The following is an 18,527-nucleotide window of genomic DNA, read 5'->3' as shown; positions in this document are numbered from 1 at the left end:
TTGTGCGATTTCAGGATGGAATGACTGAAATGTGGGTGCAGCGCGTCAAACAGGGACGAATCTCGTGTTTCATCCTGACAGGTTCTCCATAGCAACCATACGTTGCTTCGTTTGTTTGTTTCCATGCCGCCGCCCCGCCCTCCTCTCTTCCACCTCTTCCCCTTGTCGGGTCTTTGTCCTCCTTGTCATCCGCCCGTCAGACCTCTCCTTTTTTCCATCCCTCCCTCCTTCTGCCGTGTGAAGATCTGGGATTAAGGTCGAGGAATCATCAGCGGTGCGAGTTGTGCGTCGGCACCGCTGATGATGAAGCTATTCATTTCCTCCCGCCGCTCCGGGCCGTTGGATACACGCCTGTCAACGGAGCTTAGCAACGACGCACAAAAGCGGCGTGTCGGATCAAAGCGGCCGGCTGGTGGATGGCGCTCATCAGGACGAGACACTAAAGCCCCCCAAAAAACTGAACTTTTTGCGGTCTGACCTCATCTGTTGTTGTTAAATTGAGGTTTTAGGATGAAGGGAGCGTTCTGGAAAGAGGCCACAGAGGATCAGACCACCTCCGGTGTAATTAGTAGATGATAGCAGCCCACAGTGAAATCTGGTACACGTTGCTGTACGACACGTCAAGTTTCTGCTAAAAACCCTGAGTTGTGACTGCAGGCTTGGATTTTAATTCACAATTTTTTATCTTTCCAGGTTTGCAATTTGTGTTTTGATTGTTTTTTCAGATTAGACGTTTCGTAGATGTTGTGTTTACCGCCGATCCGACAGCCTTTAAATCTTATTTCTACGTCTGAATGAGAAGATTTTCCTTCTTTGATCACGTGATCAGGTTACCGCAACCACGACAAGAAGAAAAGCCACAAGTACGAGTCCAAGTCCCGCCTGAGGAAGAAGGCGGGGGGACGAGAGAAGGAGGGCGGAGCCGGCGCCAGGCGAGGCGGCGGCCGGGCGGCCAACCAGCGTCTGTCACGTTCCCATAGCGACGACGAGGAAGACGAGGGCGTGCCGGCTAGCTACCACACGGTGTCTTTACAGGTTAGTCAGGATGTAAGTACAACAGCACTCTTTACCCTTCTACCTTTGATTTGAGTCCAGACTCCCCCCAAAAACATCCGGGAGGCTCCTCCTTCCTCCTCTGATTGGCACAGGGGGAGGAGAGGAGGCGGAGTCTGGATGTTTTTGGGGAACCGTGACTCGAGATCTTAAAGTCTTTAAGGGACGTTTAGGACGGGTGTAACTCCTGACGCCTGTGAGGAGGAGCTCACGGGTCAGAACGTTCCACCCCCCCTCACGTCTCTGATGAGGTGTTACTCTGACTGTCAGGTGAAAAAGGATAAAACCAGTGATCAGAGCTGAGCAGATAAATAACCACAAACGATAAGAACGCTGGTGTTATCATTTCATCTGTGACGCGCCGTGAATCTTTGTGTTTTCCCTTTAAATGTTTTATCTGATCGATCCTTCCACCAATGAGAACTGTCTCCCCTGAAGACCCTCCTACTGTTTAAACTGACAGATATAACATGAAATCATAACCTTGGGAGTGAAATCATGACTGAATGGGAATCGTTTGAATCGGTCGTCTCTTTTATTCCAAGTCCTTTAACATCTGAAAAGAAGGCTATTGACTCTATTATTATTATTATTATTATTATCATATTATCATTATTATTATTATCATATTATCATTATTATCATTATTATTATTATTATTATCATATTATCATTATTATTATTATTATTATTATAATTAATATTATAATTATTATAGTTAGTGTCGTATCCCCAGCATTCACTTTCTGTACATCCTTGGACATCTTTGTGTTAACTGTGTGTGTGTGTTTGTTTGTGTGTGTGTGTGTGTGTGTGTGTGTGTGTGTGTGTGTGTGTGTGTGTGTGTGTGTGTGTGTGTGTGTGTGTGTGTGTGTGTGTGTGTGTGTGTGTGTGTGTGTGTGTGTGTAGCTGTTGGACCTGATGCACACCCTTCACACTCGGGCCGCCGCCATCTACAGCTCGTGGGCGGAGGAGCAGCGCCACCTGGAGGCTGCAGGCAGGAAGATCGAGGCCGACTCCCAGACGCTGTGGACCAGCTGCTGGTGCCCCCTGCTGCAAGGTGAGGGTACGACGCTGTCCAGGACCAGATGCGTCAAGTGAAGCGAGAGACTTTGGTTTCCGTGGTAACAAGGTCAGCTGAGGATCACGGTTTCGTTTCACGGCGTAGATGGTAAATAAATGTTCTGTGTTTGTCGAGAGTTTCATCAGCCGTCATCGCCAGGGCCACAAAAACAGGAGCAGATCGTGAACACGCTTACGAGGGGGGGGGGGTTAGAACACTTCCATGTCATGTGACTCACATTTGCCCTCCACAGGTATCGCCTGGCTGTGCTGCGACGCCCGACGACAGGTGCGCACGCAGGCGCTCACCTACCTGCAGAGGGCGCTGCTGGTCCACGATCTGCAGACGCTCGACGCCACGGAGTGGGAGTCCTGCTTCAACAAGGTGAGATCGCCCACGGGTGATCTGTCCGCTCCTACCGGTAAGCAGCATGGATACCCACACCGTGTGTGTGTGTGTGTGTGTGTGTGTGTGTGTGTGTGTGTGTGTGTGCAGGTGTTTTTCCCCCTGCTGACTAAGCTGCTAGAAAACATCAGCCCTGCAGACGTGGGCGGGATGGAGGAGACCAGAACGAGAGCCTGCACGCTGCTGTCAAAGGTAACAAAGAACAACTACAACATCCTTTCATGGGGGGGTGGGGGGGGCTGAAGATACAGACATTTAAAGGTCCATCCTTCATCTGTCCAGGTGTTCCTCCAGCACCTCTACCCACTGCTGTCCCTCCCCACCTTCGCTGCCCTCTGGCTCACCATCCTGGACTTCATGGATAAATACATGCACGCAGGATTCAGCGACTTACTGGTGAGCAGTGATACCGACACAGGAAGTAGAACACCCCCCCCCCATCCAAACTTAAACGTGTCTGCCTCGTGCAGCAGGAGGCCATCCCTGAGTGTCTGAAGAACATGCTGCTGGTGATGCACACCACGGGGATCTTCCACTGCGCCGACTCCAGGACGGGCTTCTCCGACCTGTGGGAGATCACCTGGGAGCGAATCGTCTGCTTCCTGCCCCACCTGAGGGAGGAGCTCTTCAAGCAGACCGTGATTCCAGGTGGGAGGCGGGGACACACGCGTGTGAAAACCAATCGCCGAGCTCGTCTGAACGACTTCCTGTCACGTGTGCTTTCAGATCCAGTCCCCAGTCCTCCTGCGGAACCCGTGCAGCCGGCGCCCCCTGCAGGCCGGCCGTCGTCCCCTCAGGAGCCTCCACCCCCCGCACGGCTGCCCTCCCCAGGCCCGGTCCAGACCCCCCCTGTGGAGATGCAGACTTCCAGCAGGCCGTCGTCTCCGCAGGAGTCCCAGCCAATCGGTGCCAACGGTAAACGCACTTCCTGTCACCTGACTGTCAGTCTGTTGTTTATCCTTTCATTTGTTGTTTACTGTAAACAACTGTTGTTGTGTTTTCCAGGGTCCGATCGCTCGTCTCCAGTCCCACTCCCTAACTCCCCCATGCCGGTGCCTTTGACGGCAGCCCCCACCCAGACTGCTCCCCCCATGAGCCAATCGCCTCTCATCCTGCAGCCCCTCGCCTCTCCTCTGCAGGTGGGGGTCCCGCCCATGTCCCTGCCAATCATCCTGAACCCCGCCCTCATCGAGGCCACGTCCCCCGTCCCGCTGCTCCCCAGTCCCAGACCCACCAGCCCCTCCGACGAGGTCAAGTAAGAGAACTGGAGCCGCCCTGCATCCTCACCGAGACGCCGCCCCTTTAAGAACCGGACCCGCCCACCAAAACCGAGATCCGGTTTTGAGACGATGTGGAAATGAGGGCGACGTCCCTGAAAGTGTAAAATACCTCGACGTGCCGTTTCTGTGTTTAGCATAATCTTATCCAATCAGGACAAAGCTTCAGTGAATCCAAGGGGAGGAGTCAAACGAGGAAGATTAAAAGTTAAGAAACGTAACAGAAACTGTCAGAATCATGCTGTCAACATTTTACGCGCTGATTTCAGCTGATTTTAAACTATATGAATTATGTAAGTATATTTTAAACCGATGGCGTAAACTAAAAATTATTGTTTCCACACCAGTTTTATGCTTGGGAGATAAATCAGGTGTTAAGCTCCGCCCATTTCCCCCTCTATAAGACGTAACCTTTCAAAAAAGCTAAAATTTAGTTTAATGAAGTCATCTAAACCAGCCGTAAACTTAACCGACACGAGGGTGTGACGTATTTGTCAGGGACTACTTTCGGCGGCGGATTAAACTCTTTGATGGCCTTTTAGGCTTGACGTCACAGAACGACAAAATAAAAGGCGGTATCAAAGATCGGAACGTCTGTTGGGAATCAGTTTGTCATCTGCGGATTTTTTTTATTTTTTTTTTTAAACTGGACCTCAAGGCTTCCTCAGTCCGACTGGAGATCTACAACATTCCGAAAGATTCAACCGTAACGGTTCTTCGTCCGATTTGTAACAGCAGGCGACGCTAATGGAAGCTAATGCTAGCACTGAGCTAATGTCGCGTTTAGAGTCGACTGACTTTATGGCGTTAAAAGTATTTTATTTTGAAAACCATCAAGGTGAACTCAGGTGACCCCCTAGTTTGGATATCACAGACGATTACTGACCACTCCCTCACAGCGCTGCAGTACAAGCCCCGCCCTGACACCTTTCCTGCCCCGCCCCCTTAGCATTTGAGTACAGCTTCCAAAGCGTCTGACCTTGTTGCATGCTGTTTGTGCCTTGTGTGCGACGACACAAACCCCCACCCACTGTCTAATTAACCATTTAGATGCCAAATACGTGACGCGGAGCAGAGAGTAGCCTCCAGCGGGTCGTGGGGTCGAATCCCCCGGCGGTGTTAAATGTTATTTATTGCTAATGAACGGGAGGAGCTGACGTAGACCTCTGTAGGGTCGCGTTCATTCGTCGCGCCGTGTCAGAAACGACCAGAGTATGATGTGTATATAGAAATGAAAGGTGAAGTACTTTTTACGATGTAATAAATATATAAAGTATTGATTCCTGCGTGTGGATTCGTCTTTTGATTGACGTTTCTGAGCCAGAACGGTCAGGTTTTTAGTATTTTATTTGAGTATTTTAGGACTTTTTTTTTTTTAAAAACTCAGAAAAACAAAAATGCGTTGTTGTGTAAAACATGGGATTTTATTTCAAAGCAGGATGAACCACAGTTTCTTGAGTAAACTAAGTGTTTTTAGAAATGACAGGTCGGGGGGAAAAAGAAAAGAAAAACCGATATATCTGTTTATGGAATGTAAAAACACTGAAACAAGCAACCTTTAAATTATCTAAGCTAGAAAGAATCCAAACCGTTGAAGGGACAGCGGAACAGAAATGAACAGCACTCCACTCACAGACATTTGTTTTGTGTTTTTTTTTTGTGTGTTTTTTTTAAACCAAGACAGATTCCACATTAAAAAGGCTAATTCCGTTAAGACGTATTTACACCACCTGCGACAAAACAGTTGAAATAACAAAACAAAAAAAAACAAAAAAAACGTCAAACCAAACCCCTCGGAGCCGGGATCCTCACTTGGCGTCCAGCTTGGCCATTTCCTGAAGATAGATCCCGATGCTCTCGCTGTCGAACAGGACAAAGTAAATGTTTTTCAGAGAGGAGCTGGTGCCCGACACAAAATGATTGGAGATGGCCTTGAGGATGAGCTGGGCGGCGGTTTGCTTTGGGAATCCGTTCCTGTGAGAGAACCTCTTTCAGCGTTAGCGCGAATCGGCTGACGCGCTATGTAACGTCGTAGCGCCGCTGGTGACTCACCGTCCGGCAGGAAGTGAAGGGAACGCCACCGACTTGAGCTTCTTCTCCTCCGCCGCCGACAGGCAGTTCTTCACCGTCTTCTCCAGCTGGTCCTCGCACTTCTCCGACCCCCACTGAGGGACGTTACAGTGGATGATGAAGCGGGCCGCCATCCCGTTGGCCTGGCTCACTGCCACTGCAGGGGGGGGGGGGGACACAAACAGGTTCTACATCATCTACATCATGTGTCAAACTCGTGGCCCGCAAGAATATAAGGGGTCAGAGTATCTAAAAGTAAATACTGTAGGTCAAAAGTGTGCTTTGAGCAAAAACTACATTTCCCACAATGCTTAGTAATTAAACCCGTTTTAACTTGGACAAAAACATTTTGAACAAAGTTAATGTTTTAACTCGTGTTTGATGTTATTTTCTTTATTCTTTGGATAGTTTGATCCTTGATTGATGGATTTCTGTGGGTTTAACAACCTGATAAATTAAAAGTATTTATGTTAGAACAGAGAAAGTGTAACCTGAATAATAAATTCAGTTATTTAACATGTGAAGATTGCCTACCTGAAGCCACCTCCAGAGGCCCTTGTGCTTTCCGAAGCTCCTTGACTCCCTCCAGGAATTCCCGGCCTCCGGCTTTCTCCAGGGCGTTTCCTGAAAACACACCCAGCAGGTGAGCAGAACATCGGACGGAAAGTCGTAAATACACAAACCCCCACGACCTCCGGCTCCTCACCCACGCCGTCTTTCAGGTCCATCTCTGCGTTCGTCGGGTTGATGATCCCCTCCACCTTTATTGTTCCGATTTTGCTGAGTTCACTCTCTGTTAGTGAAAGCTGTGGAACCACAACAGGAAGTCGGTGAGCCAACGGACACCGCCGCCGCCGCCGCCGTCCTCCACGGGTTCCACAGCTTCCTGCTTACCTTCTGCCCCAGGAACAGGCTCTTCGCCGACAGGATGGTGAAGCCGTCTCCCGGCCCGTCTTCCACTGTGGAGTTTGGTAAGGACTCTGTGTCTGTGCTCTTCACCGGTGGAGGGAAGGGGGGGGGGGCGTCATAATTAAAGCACGTTTCACTCATAGCAGCATACAAACAAAGGAACCAGACCTGACCTTTGGCTTGCGGCCTCGTTTGCCTTTAACCTTCTTGAACGTTTTGACGGGCTTCTTGCTCTTGGAGCGTTCCGTCTGTTTTTCGGGGACCGACGCCTGGCTGTCAGCTTTCACCCGCGCCCCCCTCTTCTTGGACAGCAGCTCCGGGTGGATCCGAGGCAGAACCCCCCCGTTGGATATGGTCACCCCCCGTAGGAGCTGGGTGCAGAATCAAGAGGCACATGAAACACACAACAACACAGGTGGAGGTTTGTGTTGTCGTATTACCTGGTTGAGCTCCTCGTCGTTCGCCACGGCCAGCTTGATGTGCCGGGGGGTTATTCTTCCTTTCTTGTTGTCTCGAGCGGCGTTTCCCGCCAACTCCAGGATTTCAGCTTCGAGGAGAGAAAAGACGATGAGCGAAACATGAAGCGACGTTCAGACTAAAGAGGAAACTCGGTTTTTTGTACGTCTGCTGCTGCTCTGACGATCACTCAGACCTTCACTATCTCAAAAACACATCACATGACAAGTGGGCGTGTCTTACAAAAATGTTGTTTTTAAAAAAAAAAATCGTGTTTCTGAAATTACTTCCTGCAAACCAGAACAGTCTTAAAAAAAATGTTTATAATCTGCATTTTTGATCTGAATCCTCTATAAAATTGGAATAGTCCTTCTTTTCTGGGTTGTTTGGAACAAAACAACTTATTTATAGTTACCATAGTAACTAAAAGTAAAAAACAAACACACAAAAATGTGCTTCTCTGGAAGCTTGACTCTACCTGCCAAGTACTCGATGACCGCTGCCATGTAGACCGGCGCCCCCATGCCGATGCGATACTTGTGTGTGCCGGTGCGCAGGTACCTCATCATCCTCCCAACGGGGAAGATGACCCCCGCCCGGGCCGAACGGGACAGCTTGGTGACCTTCTTCTTTCCTCCTCTGGCAGACATGGTGCTCTGAATGCAGAGAGCAGAAATAACACGGGACAAAAAAACGCCATCTGTGAGCCCAGGTAGGGGTTTTTACATGCGGAACATTTTAGACATTCTCAGGAAGGATCTTGAGGTGATGAAGCGCTTTACAAATAAAACTTGATTGATTGATCTTATTGGTTTTTCTTTTGGAGAATCTTCACTTATGCAGACCCAAAGGTCAAGGTCAAGTCCATATAGACCCCCCCCAATAAAAAAATTTATTATATAAATATAAAACTTATATTTTGTGGATTTTACTTTATTTTTTATTTTATTTATTAATACTGAAGAGGGAAAAAGTGATCCTGAACGCATCCCTTCCTAACTTTACTTATGTGGTAATTATGACGTAAATATGCAAGATATATTCGGTCAATGTTTACTTTTCACGCCAGAAAAAAAAACGACTCAACGTGTTTACTTGGTTTAAATGAAAACAACCTACGTCACGTCCACCGCTGCTCTAATGGAGGCCGGCCGCTTCCGATCGTCCGCTGACCGGGATGTGACAGCGGAGCGGCGGCCGCTCCCCCCCCTTAACCCCAACCCTCCCCCGCGGACTCACGCGGCCTGTGGGAGCCACGCGTGACGTTCATGTGTAGTCAAAAAGAGGGGCGCGAGCCCAGCGCGAGGTGGAGGGATACGTCACTGTGTGTAGCGGTCAAGGCGCGCGAGCTTCACGGGGGAAAAAAAAGAAAGAAAGAATGCCACCATGTAAGCTAGCGCTACTGTACCGAAGCTAGCCGTAGTGTGGCTCCGCGTCCACGTAACTGCGCAGACGTTCAACTTTTTTTAAATTATTTGAATCGTGGGGAACCTCGCGAGCTCACGCTGATTTGTCTGCGCGTGTTTATTTAATTCCACGGAAAAAAAAAACACACAAAAAAACGTCAAAGCGTGAAGGTTAACTTGTGTTAGCTAGGTGGGTGAACGTTAGCCAAACATTCATTTTAGGCTGTAGCGGTACACATCCGCGACACACTCCGGGGGTTTTCACGTACAATAGAGCCGTGTTGGCTCGACTACCTCCCCCGCCCACTCTCTTCTCTTTTCATGTCTTCTTTCATGCGTGGAATCACACCAGACACGCGAAGCACGGCCTCCGCGTCCATCCGGATGTGCGCGGAGGCACAAAAAAACCCCCCCCCCACACACACACACTCATAAGTTAGTACCTGTTTAGTCCTCGACGCGAGACAGCGCGGCCCAGGAGAAGCTCGTGCTCGGGAAGTCAAAAGACGAATCCTCACGCGCTTTGTTTTGGTTCTGTTTATTTACCGCCCGCGTGCGTAAATGCTGCTCCCCCCCCGAACCTCGGTTTAAAAAAAAAAATTCGCACAGAGCCGAGCAGGAGCAGCGTCGTCGGATCGGAGGCTGGCTCTGTGCTACTGATGCTGCTAAGGGGAAAAATTCAGCGGAGGGAAAAATCCGTGAAAACGCCCCCCCCAACCCCCCACACCCGCCCCCCCGAACGTGGATCCAAGCGGGGCGACGCGCTGAGAGGTGCAGCAGAGCAAATACAAATAACCCGGAAAATTGATTCCTTCCTCAAGGAGCGCCTGTTTATTTAACGTCATGCCCATATAAGGCCTGGTGTTTACATCTGAAGTCTCTAAATCCAGATTGATGAGGTTTATTGGCGTAATATACGTTTATAAAATCATTATAGTCAACTGTATTTGCTGCAAGTTCAACTGATCTTGCAATTATAGGAAAATATTATGCTGGTGTTTATCAGGCGCTTGCAATAAAAAAAAAAAAAAAAGTTTTTTTTCTTCAAAATATGATGCACACTTTAAGATATGCTTGGCATTGTTGTCTTTTTTTAATTTCCAACAATGCCAAAGCTTTCAAATGTAACCAAAAAAATACTCATAATTTGTTAACGTGGACCACATGTGTCAAACCCAAGGCCCCGCGGGCCACATGTGGCCCTCCACATCATTTTTATGTGCCCCGCGAGAGCATAAAAGGTCAGAGTGTCTAAAAAATAAATATATACATATTTTTTCTGTGCAAATGTAATGTTTGTGACTTAGATTACATTGAGTTACATTTAGTTACATAAGTTACATCTGGCCCTGTGAGGACAAATGTTGCTGTGGCCCTCAGGGAGAATGAGTTTGACACCCCCGATGTAGACCTTTATTAAAAAGCTTTGGACTCAACTTCTATGAAAGTTGGTTTAAAATTTTAATTTCTCAGTAAAAAAAGTAGCGTTTCTGTGATTATCGCAAATTGCTGCTTGTAGATTTACCCAAACCCTTATAAAATGGGCATTGAATAGATTTCCTTCCACCTGTATATACATGTATGTGTAAATCATGTGAGTGTGAATCAAACCTAAATTCTTCCACTCCTAATAGAGAGAACTGCGGATTCCAGCAGACTGGCAGGATATTGATCGACCGAGACGAGAGCCGTAGTAACTGCTCCACCTGACAGGTGGATGTGAAATCTCACCATCAGAAACAGAAGACAGCGTTTATGAAGACGAGAGAGGGCAGCTTTCAGCAAATCTGAAGACATGACAACAAACAAAGGCCAGAAGAAGAGTCAGTAAGTAAAACAGTCCATGGTGAAGAACCCGAACAAATGTAAATTCAACCAAAACACGAAAAAACACAGGTACGATGATGACACCAGTTTTATATTGTTGATTTATTTGTTTGGTGTTTCATATATTCAGATCCGGCTCATTTCAGCAGTACAGGTTTGTATTATCTCCCCCTGCTGCTGTATTCCAGTTTAACCAGTAGAGTTCAGTGCAGGACTGACGGAATGGTCTCCACAACACCGCTTATGTCCCAAACCAGGTTGGATCGGCTGACAAGACTATTGAGGAAATGTTCATTTAACATCACTATTCTTTGAGGGAGGATCCAGAAGCATCTTCAGCTGGTTTCGTCCAACCAGGAAGTCCATCTTCGGGCAGCATTAATGTGAATCATGTGCTTTAAGAACAGGCTGAAACCTTCATCCCCAACAATCAATTGTTGGGCTCTCCTCTGTCAGTCTGGATCTTGTTTTGGCCGCAGGGCAGTAAAGTTCTGTCTGGAGGACACACAATAAGACTGTAGTCTTTTAAAGGAGGTGCCGTATAAATCGTGGGCCTGTTTGGAAACTTGGCGGCATAAGAATAATTACCGACAATGTGAGAGGAAAGAGGAAATAATCCAACGCAGGAGACACTAACAGCTGAACAATAACTCTACTTTTAGTCTGAAGTTAATTTACTCATCAGGGTTAAAAGGGGAAAATTCACCTGTATGTTTCTGCTGAATGTTTCCACTCCTTCATTTTCAGTTAGTAAATCCATCAGTGACTGAATCAAACTGCATCTGCGTAAAGATAATTCAGAGAATGATGGTAAGGGAGCCCAGGGTGGATGGACTGGTCAGACTCTGTGAGTCTGTTGGTGGTTTTCCATGTTGGAACACCTAAGATTCTGCCGAAGAGAATCCAGGTTATCGTCACCACGACAGCGAGGTTCCCTCACACTAAGCCAATCCAAATCTTTTCCCAACTCGGAACCAAATTACAGTAAACCAAAATTCCCGGAAGCCACCTGAAGACCTCTTGTTATCGGGGCAAACATGAGGAAAACCGACTACAAAGTTCCAGATCTGTGGAATCTCAATGTCCAGATGTGTTTTGTATCAGGGTGAGTAGGTAGCACAGGTCCAGTCACTGGAGGGGGGGGGGGGGGGTCGTGAAGGATGCTGGATCCACATTAGTGACACTCACCTACAGGATGTGATCGGTGTGGTCAGCGAGACCCGCTGGTCTTACTACTGTAGCAGATGCTGCCTGCCTCAGCATCTTCCTCTAGAGGGGGGGGGGTGCAGATGGCTTCCCCAGCCCCGATGCTGCTTCAGGGAGGGAGGAGGCCCCAGAGGCCCCTCGGCAAAGGATGCCCTTAGTCAGCATCCACCGTGGATGGAGAAAACACCTGGATTCAAAGGGAGTCTACCTGCAGCTGGAAAGACAGGAGGAAGAGGAGGAAGAGGAGGAGGAAAAGGAGGAAAACGCTCCAAAAAAACGAGTAAAGGATCGTGGAAAATGTACGACGTACACCGAGACCAGCTTGTTTTCCTTGGTTTACACGAGGTTTCTAGTTCCCAGTGGAGGGAAATACTTTCAGATTTGTTTTTCCATTTAGAAAATCTCAAGTCTCGGGTATCAATTCTTGTAACGGAGCAAATGAAAAGGAGTTTATTTCCAAACACAACTGGCTGACATCCTGATTGTATCCCACCCAAACACGAGCTCAGGAACTAGAGGCAGGCGGCAGCATGTGGTCCTTTACCACATGTTGGTGGGTGGATACATCAGCTGAGACCGGATCTCGTTCTTTCCCGTGTGTTGGTGGATGGCTACAACATCAGTGAGACCGTATCTCGTTCTTTCCCATGAGTTGGTGGATGGACACAACATCAGTGAGACCGTAACTCGTTCTTTCCCAGGAGTTGGTGGATGGATACATCAGCTGAGACTGGATCTCGTTGGTGGAGTAAAGACATAGCTCGTGTGTTCTTGTGACTTTTGCGTTTTTTGTTTTTTTTCCCATTTCTTTATCTTTATTTACGTAACTTATATATTATTAGTTATACACAGGTAATGTCTGTGTGTCTATTGGTTGATAAAAATATGTTTGTTTTTTATATTCGAGGGATTTGGTTTATTTTGTTATAAAGCTGTAACGGATTAAAATAATTTTAGTTATTATATAGAGAAATATTTGACTTATGAGTTCAGTCACAGAATGGATTAAACTCGTATCTTGAGGTTTCGTATTTCTGCATTTCTGTAACAGAATGGCTTTTCCTGCACATTGAATATTTTACACTTGTAAAATTCAATTTTTTTTTCTCCAAGTCTCTGCACCTGCTAGTTAGCTGCATTGCTCTCGGCCTTGATTTTGTGTTGCTCGTCCTCATGCTTTGCTAGCATCACTCTGCCTCTGGTTGACATCCAGATCTGTGAGATTAACTTTCATTGAAGCGAGGCCACTGAATAAAAAGACATCTTGGTGACGTCGACTTTACCTCACGGTGCTCTCCCGGCACTTCATCTTGCTGAATGGGAACAAATTCTTCTTCTTCTTCTACATCCCTGCAGCCAGACTCCAGACATCTGGAGGAAAGGCTGCCCGTCGATGACGGTGTGGCGGGGATGATGCTTTCAATGTAACGGACATGTCGTGTACTTTTCTGTGGGAAACGCTATGAATTATTCCAAAAAGATTAAAACGGGTTGTCGTCTTCAAAGGGGAACCACAGGATGGAAAAACAAAGCGTGTGCTTAATATGTGTAGCATGTTCCAGTGCCTCAGACACCGATACCCCGGCTGCCCTGAATGCATCCATTATGATGCTGCCAAGATGTTTGTGCTCATGGTCCTGAAGCTTCAGAGGATAGAACACAACGAGCCTACAGTCTGTCTGCAGCTTTATCTACTGCCAGGCTCAGGGGATGCTCCATGTTATCCAATGAGCGTCTGGCTAATCGATTAGCATGACCATAAAGTCTTCCTGATGTTGGTTTTTACCATGTAACCCGGCAACGGACGGACACAGGATTGTTTATCGATGTAGCAGCCAGGTTGTCTCGTCCCGGTCGCGGCCGATCGGATTAATACATGAGGCGTTAAACAGCTCATGTCAATATGTGATATTTACTTAATCCAGGTGGTGCTAATCTACATGCCAATGTTAGCCTAACCTCTTAGCACAGACAAAACAAGCTGAAGGTGAAGTAATGACTTCGGCAGGAGAGAGAAAATTCAAAGTTGCAGCAGTTACACCATCCTTCATATTGAGATAAATACACATAAAACTCCACAAAGAACAGAACACTGGAAAAACAAAAGCAAATTTCAAAATAAAATAATGAAATTATTATTATTCAAATGGTCATTTAAAGATCTGGACGTCTATGGCACACTTAAGCTTATCTCTTATGTATGAAAACAGTGCAGAGACTGTATTATTAACAGAGTACTTTTTATTTTTTAATTCATCGCTGCTCTTATTGAATTCTTTTGTTAATATCACCCTGGGAACGTGACCCTGCTGCTCGGCCGGGTGGGACTTCCTACCATCCTTTTCCCAAAGCGGCGCGTCGCGAACACTCCAGTGACACAAGAGGGAAACCCCGCCTTTCCTGTCCCGGCTCCTTCTGGACAAATATGGTGACAGGTTTAGTAATGGCTGTGTTTATTTCAGGGCCTTTATACTTAGCTGTGTGAGGGTCAGGGCGAACGTGATGGCGCGTCAGGGCCCATCTTTGAGGTTTTGTAATTGGAGGATTTCAACACTTTGTAGAACAAAGACCACTTAGCCCAGATCGGACTGCTGAGCGGTGACATATGACCGCTTGATGCTTGTTATTTCCTGCTGTGGTTGAAGTTCATTTGTTGCTAACCCTCGCCTCTTGGGTTCATGACTGGTTTTCCTTTCTTTTGGTGTGCGTTGCCCATTTTCTGCCCCGCAAAATCCAGTTGTGTTGTTCTTATGCCACAATCTGGCCAGGAGATTAACTTCAGGTGCAGACTGCTGCATTTTTTTGGTAGTTGGACTAAATTTGCTTCAACCACCGTCTTTAAATCCCAACGGAGATGTCCCATGGATCAACCTTTAAAACGATCCAGGACTTGGGATCACAGTCCTTCTGGAACGTCCAGTGATGCCTGAGCCTCGTCTTCCTCACTGATGGAGATGTTTTTTTCTAGGGTTTGCTGATCCTTGATGGAATCCATCAGACCATCCCCCGGGTTGTGGACCGGTACCAGTCCGTTGGGTCAGTCAGTACCGGGTCACACAGAAAGAATCCAGAACTTCCATTATTTCTGTTTTATTTCTGATCTGATTTTGAATGATGTTTTATTTTAAATGAGTGGATTCTCTTCTCCACATCTGTCTATGAGTCACTCTCGACGCTTGCTGAGATGCTTGCCTCGGTCACATGACTACCTTCTGAAGGGGACCGCTCCAGCCGCTAACACAGAATACATTGCAGCTAACCTGAAACTCCAAAGGTAGCCGAACCAACAAAAAACAAACGTTGGTGCGACGTTACGAGGACGCTGCTAAGAAAGTTGATTGACATTGGATTCACGTCTATTGTTATATTTAGAAAAAACAGTTTTCCTTCTGGTTGTATGGTTTTATTTTGCTGATTTTTTGCTGCCACATCTTAAAGGTCAGTCTGTGAAAATACTGTTTGACATTAAACCTGGTTGTGGTGCAAAAAACGTAGGGGACCGCTGCTCCACAGGGTTTCATTTCATTCCAGTTTGGTTTCATGGCTCCACAGAACAGAACCCCAGAATTTCGGGGTCTGCTCTGGGTGGTTCTGAACTGCTGGAACCTCTTTTCTGGGAGTTCAGACATAAATTTAGGCCTCAACAGAAAAGACCTTTGGGACTGTGCTGCTGAAGTCAGTCCATGAGGGATGCCTCAGTGTTTTAACATGTGATCTGCAAATGTGTCTCTGATGAGGGACGACATTGAGGAGTTGAATCGGTTCGACTGCAGCGGTTGGTTGAGTTTGAAAAAGAATTTCAAAATCTGTTTCACTGATTGATTTAATCTGTCCTGTTCACTGTAAAAAGCTGATAGATTGACGATCGAATTTGGAGCTGATGACATCAACAGTCAGATCCACGATGATGAATAAGTAATGATTTATTGATGTAAAGAACTTCCACTTTGATTCCTTCACCGGCGGTTCCAGTTCTACCTCTAACGTGACTACATGCTGACGTTTGAGTGTGTCAGCACTCCCTAAGCCAATTCAGAGTATTTGATCCACCTCGCATCCTGTGGTTTCATGATATTTACGATAATTAAAGTCAGATGCGCTCCGTCCGGGTTGGTTTAAACCCGGGCCTGTGTGACAAACCCATCAGGAGCAGCATGTGGGACCGTCTCAGGGCCGTTTCCCAGCAGAGCAGCCCCTTGAAAAGTCGAAACCGCACTCAGGTGGCACCGTTAAGAGGCAGCTGGGAAAGACATCTGACTGTTTACCTTCTGTCTGTTTGGCCCGTTTTTCCCATGCATTCATGACTCATGTTAGGTAATGATTAAACCTTATTTTGGATTAACCTCCAAGAGTTATCAAAGAAGCTTTTCAGCCTGAGGTCAAAACATGTCTGAAGAGTTTTTACTATCATTTAGCCAACAGCTAAGTTTCCTTTTCAACAGTCTTGCCCATCCAGACTGAAAAACTTTCAGTTTTATCCACCCAGTTGCTTCAGCGGTGTCCACCACCCATAAATGACGTCTATTCATTGACCGCTGCCATTCCAGACCAACAGATGGCAGTAATGAAGCTTAACAACTGCATAAAGACTATCCCTTTACTTTTTTCTATTGTTCATCTTTCTAGTCTGTCCTGATTGAATTGCAAACTGCATCTGTGCAACATGGCAACACACAAAATTCCCGTCAGGCATGATTTACCTCTGTTCTAACGCAGCCATTGAAAGAGATGGGCGGCGTTCGCAAAGCGATTCATCTACGATGACTTCATGCCAGCAAACGGAGGCCGTCGTGCAGAACGAGACGAACTCTGGCACAAAGATCGACAACAACAATAAGAAGTTGGTAAGTGTTATTGCAGCCTGTACTGATTTATTTTTGGCACCTGTCTCGGGTGTTATGGGTACTACACAATGTGTCAAACCTCAGTCTGGGTACACAATAGAGCAATGAAGTGGTGGGAAACCGTTGGTTCCAAGTTTCACCAAGGACTTGGCGGAAAAAAGAATTTCCAGATGTCTATGGATGCTTTTCTGTACCTCTGCCATCGCTTGCAACCAAAACCTGAGAAATGTGACGCAAGCGACAGCTAAATTATGAACCGAGTCAAACATGAATCACCGGTGAGCTGTGGAAACCTGCAACGGAGTCACATCTGTTGCATTTAATCCATCAGGTTGTGGCGTACGACTAGAAGCCTCAGAAAGGTCTTTTCATATTTCAATTAGACGTTGAAGACTGATTTCAGGAAGGCTTTGTCTTACCCTGCTAACAGATTCAGAGACCGACATTCACCGATGGATCCGATTGATTGAACTAAGACGGTAAGAAAAGCTTGATAAAAATAAATTTAAAAAACCGTCTGTTGTGGTCGGTGTCAGTTGAATTCAGAGATCTGCTGAACATAAATCAGTCCTGATGGTTCTGGGTTGCAGAAATGAATGTTTACATGACAGCAGACCTGAGACCGCCGGACATTTGTGGATTTTGTTGGGTGTTGAGGGTCGCTGATATATGACTCATTATTTAGCTGTAAGTGAGAAATGGTCCAGAAATGGAACGCAGGCCACAAGATGCCATTCATTGCACCGCAAGCAACATAATCCATAAACTGTGAGTCCATTTATTATCTACAGAGTGAAATTACAACTTGGCCGATGTGTGTGTGCGCCCAGCAAGCCCGTCTAGGGTGCAAAGTTTACCATAGGTTCTCTGGATTCCAGCCGCCATATAATGGTTTCACCAATGACATTTGTGTCTGGAGAAATAAATGAAAGAATCACAGCTTCCTGTATACTCAGCATTTATTTGACAGGCGGCAGAAGATTAATTATGTCGCAGCAATGAATGGAAAACAGATGCATTTGTACATGTGGTTAACGGTGAAGATAACTGTCAACCAGCAGTCAGTCCTAATAATAATAATAATAATGTCAATAAGGACATTATAAAAATATATGGGAAACATAGTGAACAAAACAAAGTACACACCAGTTAAACACTATACCACCTTCATTTGATAAGTTTATGTGTGTGTCCTGTCTCCAATTTTAGGTTAAGCTGCTATGATCTTAATATTTGGCCAATATCTCATTTTTGAGCCTGAAATTTGTTTGAATCTGTTGGTTTATGGGATTAAATCCTGTAGTGATGCATGAATCCCGTAGAGGTAACACACTACAAATGAAAGGGGACCCAAAATAAACCCCTGTGGGATCCCACAGAGCAGAAACACGAGACATGCATGCATCTTTAAGCACCTGTCTGTCTGCGACATGCATGCTTCCTCTTTACATTGTGCTTCCTTTCAGACTTGCGTGCATTGTAAATCAAATGTACCTTTATATTTAGATCCCATCCAGACTCTGAAGGCCTCAGAATCCCTCGGGAAGAACTGGGAAGACTGATGTTTCTCCTTCCTTACATCAGAGTTGAAGATGAGAGTTTGTGTTGGGTATCTGTACGTGTTATCTCAATACGTATTTTATATATTTATAGCCGCCAGACGGCCGAGCAAACAAATAAATAAAAGCATTTCAGAAGACTCTCCCCAAGCACCCCAGGAATAGCACCTCCAAATCCCCCTCTCATCTGTTCCCAGATCCCCTGAAAGTATCCCCTGAAAACTCTGCCACAACAAAATAGAAGATTAGAGCGGAGCTTGAACCAAGGAGCCGGCTTCAGGTTTCGGTCTGACTGCCCTCTCGTGTCAAAATAGGCCCTGAGTGTGGCGCCAAAGCCCAGGCCACCGACCTGCCCCCACTGCCAAGTCCTGCATTCCAGCCGGGTATTTTTAGTGCTGGCATTTCAACCAGGCAACACATTACATACCCATACCATCTGCACTATTTCCTGT

The 18,527-nt window shown here is 46.5% G+C and overlaps 2 protein-coding genes and 1 long non-coding RNA gene across 7 annotated transcripts in view; 2 read left to right on the top strand and 1 right to left on the bottom strand.

The window, feature by feature from the left end:
* gbf1 (golgi brefeldin A resistant guanine nucleotide exchange factor 1) overlaps positions 1–5,078 on the top strand; it is a 43,808-nt gene extending 38,730 nt beyond the window's left edge. For 3 of the 5 annotated variants that reach the window (XM_068327125.1, XM_068327124.1, XM_068327128.1), the window contains 8 exons: positions 830–1,047; positions 1,963–2,113; positions 2,370–2,500; positions 2,612–2,713; positions 2,804–2,917; positions 2,992–3,169; positions 3,248–3,436; positions 3,527–5,078. In XM_068327125.1, coding sequence (XP_068183226.1) covers positions 830–1,047; positions 1,963–2,113; positions 2,370–2,500; positions 2,612–2,713; positions 2,804–2,917; positions 2,992–3,169; positions 3,248–3,436; positions 3,527–3,780 — 1,337 coding nt within the window. In that variant the 3' untranslated portion in view covers positions 3,781–5,078. The remainder of the gene's footprint in view (positions 1–829; positions 1,048–1,962; positions 2,114–2,369; positions 2,501–2,611; positions 2,714–2,803; positions 2,918–2,991; positions 3,170–3,247; positions 3,437–3,526) is intronic. The other 2 variants (XM_068327127.1, XM_068327126.1) reach the window with 2 other exon arrangements.
* Positions 5,079–5,200: 122 nt separating this feature from the next.
* Positions 5,201–7,883, bottom strand: macroh2a2 (macroH2A.2 histone). Its single transcript, XM_068327400.1, has 8 exons — positions 7,712–7,883; positions 7,218–7,324; positions 6,951–7,148; positions 6,763–6,861; positions 6,575–6,674; positions 6,403–6,492; positions 5,851–6,025; positions 5,201–5,772 (listed from the first exon to the last, which is right to left on the bottom strand). The coding sequence occupies exons 1-8, from the start codon at positions 7,881–7,883 to the stop codon at positions 5,607–5,609; spliced, it is 1,107 nt and encodes a 368-aa protein (XP_068183501.1). The 3' UTR covers positions 5,201–5,606.
* Positions 7,884–7,885: 2 nt separating this feature from the next.
* Positions 7,886–12,815, top strand: LOC137603699 (uncharacterized). Its single transcript, XR_011037309.1, has 3 exons — positions 7,886–8,621; positions 10,274–10,466; positions 10,597–12,815. It is a non-coding gene; the product is annotated as an uncharacterized lncRNA (long non-coding RNA).
* Positions 12,816–18,527: the final 5,712 nt, after the last annotated feature.

The sequence above is a fragment of the Antennarius striatus genome, chromosome 11 (genome assembly GCF_040054535.1).
Source record: "Antennarius striatus isolate MH-2024 chromosome 11, ASM4005453v1, whole genome shotgun sequence".
NCBI classification, from domain to species: domain Eukaryota; kingdom Metazoa; phylum Chordata; class Actinopteri; order Lophiiformes; family Antennariidae; genus Antennarius; species Antennarius striatus.
This window is presented reverse-complemented; position numbering and strand designations above follow the sequence as displayed.

Coding starts and splice junctions, on each gene's coding strand:
- macroh2a2 (XM_068327400.1), bottom strand. CDS start 7,883: ATGTCTGCCAGAGGAGGAAAGAAGAAGGTCACCAAGCTGTCCCGTTCG. Junction 7,149..7,217: donor ACGACGAGGAGCTCAACCAG/GTAATACGACAA, acceptor TTCTGCACCCAG/CTCCTACGGGGGGTGACCAT. Junction 6,862..6,950: donor AACGAGGCCGCAAGCCAAAG/GTCAGGTCTGGT, acceptor CCACCGGTGAAG/AGCACAGACACAGAGTCCTT.